General features: G+C 37.9%; 1 protein-coding gene across 1 annotated transcript; it reads left to right on the top strand.

Moving 5' to 3' along the window:
• Positions 1-2,673: 2,673 nt before the first annotated feature.
• On the top strand, positions 2,674-8,233 carry LOC116087217 (protein PPP4R3C-like). Its single transcript, XM_031365815.1, is given in 3 exon segments — positions 2,674-2,678; positions 5,840-7,716; positions 7,719-8,233. Coding segments are annotated over 3 exon segments (2,397 nt in total).
• Positions 8,234-9,310: the final 1,077 nt, after the last annotated feature.

Genomic DNA, 9,310 nt, shown 5'->3' with positions numbered 1-9,310 from the left:
GGGAAGTGTAAATCAAAACAGCCCTGAGATTCCACCTCACACAAGTCAGAATGGTTAAGATCAAAAACTCAGGTGATAGCAGATGCTGGGGAAGATGTGGAAAAACAGGAACATGCCTCCATTGTTGGTAGGATTGCAAGCTAGTACAATCACTGTAGAAATAAGTCTGGCAGTTCCTCAGAAAACTGAACATAGTATTAGTCAAGGAACCAGTCATACCACTCCTGGGCATACATCCAAAAGATTCTCCAACAAATAACAAGAATACTTGTTCTACTATGTTCATAGCAGCCTTATTTATAATAGCCAGAAGCTGGAAAGAACCCAGATGTCCTTCAATAGAGGAATGGTTTTAAAACAAGTGGTACATTTACACAATTGTACATTACTCAGCTATTAAAAACAATGAATTCATGAAATTCTTAGGCAAATGGATGGGACTAGAAAATATCATCCTGAGTGAGGTAACCCAATCACAAAAGAACACACATGGTATGCACTCACTGATAAGTGGATATTAGCCCAAAAGCTCTAAATACCCAAGATACAATTCAGTTTTAATTTTTAAAGTCCAGTCGTTATCCACCTCCTGTTCTACCTTTCAATAGTTCATCATCCCATTCCTCTACCCCCATGTCTCCAAGAGGATGTCCTCACGTCCTGAAACCCACCTCCCCATCAGAGCTCCCTACTTCCTGGGGTATCAAGTCTCTTGAGTGTTAAGCATGTCTTCTCTCACTGAGGCCAGACCAGACAGTCCTCTGTTGTATATGTGTTGGGGGGCTAGTAGCAGCTAGTGTATGCTGCCTGGTTGGTGACTCAGGGTCTAAGAGATCTTGGGGATCCATGTTACTTGAGACTGCTGATTTTCCTATGGGTCACCCTACTCCTCAGCTTCTTCCAGCTTTTCCCTAATTCAACCACAGGAATCCCCAACTTCAGTACATTGGTTGGGTGTAAGTTTCTGCATCCATGTCAATCAGCTGCTTGTTGGGCCTCTCAGGAGACAGTCATGCTAGGCTCCTGTCTGTAAGCACACCATTGTGAAACTGCCTGCAGTTTCAGGGACTGGGGTTCTCTCAGAGGAGGGAACAAAGGACCTGAAATAGAGGGTTTGAAATGCAAAGAGAAATAAGAAAGTCAAATTGAAATAAACCAATCAAGACTTCACTTTACTTAGAATAAGCCAGGGTTTTTACAGTCACAGGAGAAACTGAAACCAAATCTCTAAATTACATGACATTTGCATACTGCAAAAAAGGTTCTGGTGCCAAAGTCCCCAGGTTCGGAAGATCTTCAGGCGGTGGCCATACTCAGGCAGTGGGCGTGCTCAGGCGGCTTCTTCAAAGACGAACTGACAGTCTGCAGAGAGCATCTGTCCCAGCTCCCCAGGTGTTAACCTCCAAGTAGAGACTGCCAGAAGTCCAGTTCCCCAGGTGTTAGCCTTCAAGCAGAGACTGCCAGAAGTCCAATGACTGAGGGGAAGGAAGAGGTATCACCATTGCACCAGTAATAATGTCAGGCCATGGAGCCTCCCTTTGAGATGGATCACAAAATGGGCTGGTGGTCACCGGACATCCTTTGCCATTTTTGTCTCTTCCCCATTTTTGTCCATGCTGTCCTTTTAGACAGGAACAATTGTCATCCTGAGTGAGGTAACTCAGACACAAAAGCACATGAATGGTATGTACTCACTAATATATACATATAAACCAAAACAGTACAGAACATCCAGGATACAATCCATAGAACTCAAGAAGATTGACATGCAAAAGGGTCCCAATAAGGATACTTCAATCTTATTTGGGAGGGAGAAAAAAGCAATCACAGAGGGGGAAGGAGGGAGGAACCTATGTAGGAGCAAGGAGGAGGAGGGAAAAAGGGGAACATGATCATGTATTGGGGGAACAGGAGAGAATCCCCAAGGGCCAGCAGAATGAATGTCAATATGCAACTTTAGAATATGAGACTCTCTAGAATGTACCAAGAGACCTGGGAGGTGAGAGACTCTCAGGTCTCAAAGGGAGGGAGGGACCTTAGATCAAATGCCACAGTCAAAAACTCTTAACAATTCTTTAAGAGTGTCTCAGCCATTTGAGATTCATCTGCTGAGTATTCTCTGTTTAGCACTATACCACATATTTTAATTGGGTTATTTGGGTTGCTTCTGTCTAACTTCTTGAGTTCTTTATAAATTTTGGATATTAGCCCCTCTGTCAGATTTAGGGCTGGTGAAGAAAGATCTTATCCTAATCTGTAGGCAGCTGATCCAATATGGGGAGCCATGGTGTAGGCCTTTGCCTACAGCGCTGTCATCTAATCTCCTGTAGAAGGCCTCTCTGTGCTTCCAGCTATGACTGCCACCAAGCCAAGCTCCAGACTGTCGCCTACTGAGCTACAAACTCTCCCTGTGGGACCAACTGAAGCTCACCTTCCCCTGCCCCAGCCTTGGGCCAGATCCAGACCATGGGTCCTCACTCCATTTTCAACTCTTCCCCAGCTCCCAGCAGTGCCTGTGTGTCTGAGAGCCTAAGAACCAGATGGTCCCAGCCTCCTTGCAGACCAGGGTAACCCCAGCCAGCTCCAGCTCAGCAAGCCTCAGATTGTGCTTCCCCACCCCAAGAACAGTGTCCTTGGAGCTGCCCTACAGCTCAGCACTGACTAGGAAATGGTATGAGGTAAGCAAGGTCAACTTCCTGTATCCTGCCTCCCAGAGTGTCTCAGCCCTGTGGCAGAAGGGATGCAGGGCACCATAACCCTACAGACAGTTTTCTTCCAATTTGTGTATATGGTGGATTACGTATATGGATTTTCATATATTAAACCATACCTGGAATGAATCCTAACTGATCATGATTGATGATGTTTTCCTTGTTTTCCTCAATTCGACTTGCAAGTATTTTGTTGACTATTTTTGCATCAATGGTCATAAGAGAAATAGGTCAGGAGATCTCTTTCTTTGTTGAATCTTTGTGTAATTTAGGTATTAGAGTGTCTGTCACTTCATAGAATGAGTTGAGCAGAATGAGTTCCTTTTGTTTGTACTTTGTGAAATAGTTTTGGGAGTATTGGTATTAGCTCTTCTTGAAAGTCTGGTAGAATTCTGCATTAAAACCATCTGACTCGGGGTTTATATTGCTTGGGAGAATTTAATGTCTACTTCTATTTCTTTAGGGATTTTACATAGTTCACCTGATCTTGATTTAATTTTGGTATGTGGTACCTGCCCAGAAATTGTTCACTTTGTTAAGATTTCCAATTTTGTGGATTAGAGGCTTTTGAAGTAAGATTTAATGATTTTTTGAAAATTCTCAGTGTCTGTTGCATCTCTTTTATGATTTTGATACTGTTTCTTTGGATACTGTGTCTCTGTCTTTTGTTTAGTTTGGTTAAGTTTTTCTGTCTCTTATTGATTTTTTCTAAGAATCAGCTTTTTATTTTGTTGACTTTTTGTATTGTTTCCTTGTCTAACTGATTGATGTCAGCACTGATTTTGATTATTTCCTGCATTCTACTTATCTTTGGCATGCTTGCTTCTTTCGTTTCATGAGCATTCAGGTGTACTTTTAAATTGCTGATATGAGAACTTTTTAATTTATTTATGGATGTACTTAGTGCTCTGACATTTCCTCTTATCACTACATTCATTGTTTCCCATAAATTTAAGAATTTTGTGCCTTACTTTTCTGAATTCAAGATATTCTTTAATTTCTTTTTGTATTTCTTCCCTGACCCAGAGATTATTGAGTAGAGAGCTGTTCAGTTTTCATGAGTGTGTATTCTTTCTGGTGTTTCTCTTGTTGTTGAAGGTTAGCTTTATTCCATATGTTCTGATAAGACACAATTAATTATTTCATTTTTTTTGCATCTGTGAGGCTTGCATTGTGATAGAATATAAGATTAAGATTGGAGAAGGATCCATGTGGTGCAAAGAAAAAGGTATATTCTTTTGTGTGTCAGTGAAATATTCTATAGATATCTGGTAGGTCCATTTGATGCATAATGTCTATTAATTTAGATATTTTTCTATTTAGTTTTTTCCAGATGACCTGTGAATTGATGAGAGTGTGGTGTTGAAGTCTCTCATATTATTGTACAGGGTTTGATTGCAGTTTATGCTTTAGTAATATTTCTTTTACAAATGCAGGTGTCATTGTGATTAGGATATTGATTTTCAGAATGTTGTAATCATCTTGGTAGATTTATCTTTGAAGAGTATGAATTGTTCTGCCTGGTCTCTTTTGATTACTTTTGGTTGAAAATCTATTATATGGGATATTAATATTGCTACCCTAGCCTCTTTCTTGGATCTATTTGCTTGGATGCCTTTTTTTCCCAGCCCTTTGCTCTGAGGTAATACCTATTGTTATAGTTCTGGTATGTTTTTTGTATGGAGCAGAATGATGGATCCTGTTTTTGTATCCACTCTGTGATCCTGTGTCTTTTTATTGAGGAATTGAGTCCATTAATGTTGAGAGATGTTAATGACCAGTCATTGTCACTTCCTGTTATTTTGATGTTGGTGGATTTAATGTATGTGTGTGTTTGTGAAAGAGAGAGAGAGAGAGAGAGACAGAGACAGAGACAGAGACAGAGACAGAGAGAAAGAGAGAGAGACAGAGACAGAGACAGAGACAGAGAGTGAAAGAGAGAGAGGAATGGATGCAGAAAATATGGTACATTTACACAATGGATTACTACTCAGCTATCAAAAACAATGAATTCATGAAATTCTTAGGCAAATGGATGGAACTAGAAAATATCAACCTTAGTGAGGTAACATAATCACAAAAGAGCACACATGGTATGTACTCACTGATAAATGGATATTAGCCCAGAAGCTGGGAATACCTAAGATACAATTCACAGACCACATGAGGCTCAAGAAGAAGGAAGACCAACGTGTAGATACTTCAGTCACTAGACTTCTGATGGCCAGGATGGCACACAGAAATGACTTTAGCAAGTTAAAACATCATAGAACAATAATTTTAAAAAAGAAGAGAAAGAAAATGAAATAATATATACATCTCAAGTCTCAATCTTAGCAAAACTTTACCCACTTCCTCTTTTACCCAATACTTTTCAATAACACAGTTCAAGATTAGGCAAAGGGAAATATTTGAAGAAATGTTTCACTGATTGGAAGCTAAAATTTCAAGCATAGGAAAATTGAGTGATGAAGGTGACATTTTTCCTTTCAGAAAATGATCTTCACTAAATGTAAAGACATATGATAAAGATTTCTGGGGATAGCATCTTGTCTGTAGATGATGTATGTGTGCTTATGTGCCCTAGCCTTTCATTGACATGCAATGTGAAGGACAGACTTGACCAAAACATAGGTAATTAAATTTCCTTTTACTTAAGGCCTTAAGTACCACATTTCTAATGAGTGGAAATAATTCTGTGAAAGAAAATATGATATAGACAGCATATACAGTGTTTTCTAGGTTTCCATTTTTAAGGTAAGGGAAGCAGGTCCCTTTAACAGTGTCTGTTACATAAGGACATTCTTTTTCGATAGAATCTTGGGTGAATCACAAGATTCTGTAGGAACTATGGCAGGCTCACTGACTCAAGAGCTCCTGAGAGAGGTTTATTGGTGATAGTTCAGTAAGGGAGGATTGAGAAGTACCAGGACCTTCTCCCGCAATAATCCTAATGACTTTGGGCCCTCTCTTAACCTCTGCCCTTCATTTAACCCCCAGTAATCTGTTCTCTTATGATTTTTCAGAATTCCAACCACAAACATTATTCCTGGCCAAGGTAGCAAGGGATAATTACCTCTGGCCAGAATATAAAAGCTGAGGTCTGCACAAGGATGTGACCTTGCAAGGCAAGGCCAGAGATCAATATTGGACTACAAACTTCATAGAGTTAAAGTCTATGTCATGGTGGAAGACAAGCAGTGGAAAAACATAGGCATAGGACAAATTTCATCCAAATACAGCGAACAGCTCCACAGTGTGTACCTGCTTGTTCATTCATTATTAGATGGATCTCCAATTATGGAGTGTAAGATACAACCTAATGTGCCCTATCAGAAACATCAAGGGGAAGTAATCATTTGGTCTGAAGCTAAGAACCATGGTATGGCAATACATTTCCAGGAACCAAATGGTTGTCAAGAGATCTGGGAAGATATATGCCAAGTTCAAGGTAAAGATCCAAGTGTAGAAATCACACAAAAACTTACTCATGACCTAGAAACTTTTGAAGAACTGCCGCCAATCAGGAATCTGATTGAGATGTCAAACTGTGAACTCTATACCCTTGAAACCATTGCAAATTTATTTCCTAGTGTCAATGAAATGCCAAGCCAGAAAGAAAGGCTGGTCGTGATCTTGGATAATGAAGATTATATTAAAAAATTGCTAAAGCTGTTCAACACTTGTGAAAAACTGAAGAATATGGAAGCCTTACACTATTTGAATAGCATAGTTAAAGGAACCCTGTTTCTAAATGATACTCGCTTGCTTAAGATCTTGTTTTCTGATGAATTCATCATGGATGTGATAGGATGCTTTGAATATGGCCATGGTTTAGATCAGCCAAAGCTGCACAGGGAATTCTTGACTCAAAATGCCAAATTCAAGGACATTATGCCAATAACAGCCTCCCAACTTAGGCAAAAAATACACCAGACCTATAGAATGCAATATATTCATGATATAATGTTGCCTTCCCTATCCATATTTGAGGAAAATCTTCTTTCTGAACTTACCACAATTATTGTTTTCAATAAAATTGAAATAATTACCATGCTGCAAAATGATAAAAAATTTTTGCTTGAAGTTTTTGCTCAGCTAAAAGATAACACCATAGGTGATGTTAGACGGCATGAATTATTATTATTCTTTAAAGAATTCTTTGTACTTGTTAAGACATTAAAGTCTCATAAGAAAAATTCATTACTGAAATCACTGATCAAGCTTGGAATCATGAATGCTTTGAAAGTTGTAGTATACATACATGATTACCAAATGCAAGTAGCTGCTCTAGAAATATTTGCTTATCTAGTAGAATATAGTCCACGCCAAGTCTGAGCTTATGCAATGGAAGGAGCTCAGAACAGTGAAGATAATAATGATCTTATCATTAATGTAATGATTAAACAAATGATCTGTGATTCTGATCCTGAATTTTCACAAGGCATCATTTTGACAACAGTTCTGTGTGCTCTTCTTGATCCAGAGAATATGCATGTCATAGCTAAGGGATGTGAAAAAAGGAAATTTCTGAATTTCTTCTATACATGTTGCATGAGTAACTTCATAGGACCAATTTTGTCTACCACAATAGAAATTGACATCGATAATAATAGAGCTAACATCTGCCCTGATGATTATCAAAATGAACAATTGCTTGGAGAAGTTTTAGAAATACTCATGTTTTGTGTACAATGCCACTCAACATACATGAGAAGTTGTATTTTGAGCAACAACTTGCTCAGTAGAATCTTGGTGCTGATGAATTCAAAGCACACTTTTCTAATTTTGAGTGCTGTCTGGTTTATGAGAAAAATGATTGGCCTTAAAAATGAAATTTATAATCTTTACATAAGTAAAAAAAATCTTTTTGAACCAGTTGTGAGTGCTTTTATGCTTAATGGAACTCGGTACAATATGTTAAATTCAGCTATCATTGAGCTATTTGAATTTATAAGAAAAGAAAACATTAAGTCTCTTATTACAAACATTGTGGAAAAATTTTTATGGCTTTTGAATCAATTGAGTATGTCCAGACCTTTAAAGGTTTAAAAACTAAATATGAAGAGAAAAAGAAAACAGAAAGTCTAATAAGAAGGAATTTACATAAAATAACCTACCCAAAAATATGTCAACAAAGTAGCAAAGTTATGAATGTAAAAGTAAAGGCAGGCATATGTTGTAGAGGAATCACAAAAGAAGGGGCTATTCTACCAATGGAAAATGACTATTCAAGTCATTATGACATATTTATGAAAATTAAAGAAAGAAATGAAAGTGAAAATGAAATAGAAAACCCAAAAAGAAAATCATCTGAAGGCTTTACATGTTGTCCATCTCATGGGGATGCTTCTGCTAACAGAATGAGTAGGTCACACTGTAACAGCCTGGTTCCTTTAGTCGATTACCCATATGATACTGATTGAGAGAATGATGATGATCCTTACGGTAATGATGAAAATGAAGATGAAGATAAAGAACCCCCGAAAAAAGATCTAATCTTAATTCATAAAATCATCTGAGGCCCTCAATTCCTAATTCAACTCAAATTCTATAAATATCACCAACTGAAAAATCCAACTTAAAAAAACTTTCTCCTATGGACTTTTAGATATGGTAGAATGTTGAGCAAAACAATGAATAAGAAGTCTCAATTTTATATAAAGGAAACCTCCAATAATACCAATGCATACTATAAAATAAAGAACAACTGAGTCATAACTTCTAATTAAGAACATCTCACTTTAGCATCATGGTTTGGGAGGAGGAAAGAGTTTGATAACATAATACAATTTTTACTAAGTTCTTTATAATTGAAATGACTACAAAAGTTTTATTGTAAAACCTACTTTCTAAAGTGGTCTAGCACTGACATTCTTTCCATAAATTGAAGTTTGTTTAAAGTATCATTTGTTTGTATGGAAGATAAAGTCACATTAAAGTAAAACTAAAATGAGATGTTTAGCACTTCTCTGAAGATTTAACAGAACTCCAACATTATGAATAATAATAGGGAAACAACATTCAGTACATTTTAGTACATATTTTCATGAATAAAATGCTGAGCTAGATCCTAAAGGACCTGTTATTAATGTAGTTTTTTATAGATAAGAAATAACAACTATCAGTATCAATATAGTGTAATTCATAATGTGGTTTCTGTATGATTTTCAGGGGCTAAAACATGATACATCAAAAATACAGTTTGTGAAAGTTTATCCTTTTCCTAGCAGAAGTAGTTACATACTTCGATACACACACACACACACACACACACACACACACACACACACACACACATATGTGTGAGTACTAAGAGTAAGGGTAAGAGTAAGAAAGTGAGGAGGGGGCAAACCACCCCTTTTATTGTATGGGGCATGGCATGCCTGGCTTGTGGTCAGATGACTGTGTGTATGTAAGGTCCAGCTAGAATCCTGGGAGTTTGAGGCGTTGTCTGCCTGATAGAGCACACATCTCCTGCAGGGGCAGCTGTGAGGGTTCTGGGCTGAAATCTGAGCCATTGGTCTCAGGAGCAATCACCGAATGCTTACTGTCCCTTATAAGCAAATGCTCAGTGGGTCTCCAGGGTTCCAAGGTGG

The sequence above is a fragment of the Mastomys coucha genome, chromosome X (genome assembly GCF_008632895.1).
Source record: "Mastomys coucha isolate ucsf_1 chromosome X, UCSF_Mcou_1, whole genome shotgun sequence".
Lineage (NCBI taxonomy): Eukaryota > Metazoa > Chordata > Mammalia > Rodentia > Muridae > Mastomys > Mastomys coucha.
This window is presented reverse-complemented; position numbering and strand designations above follow the sequence as displayed.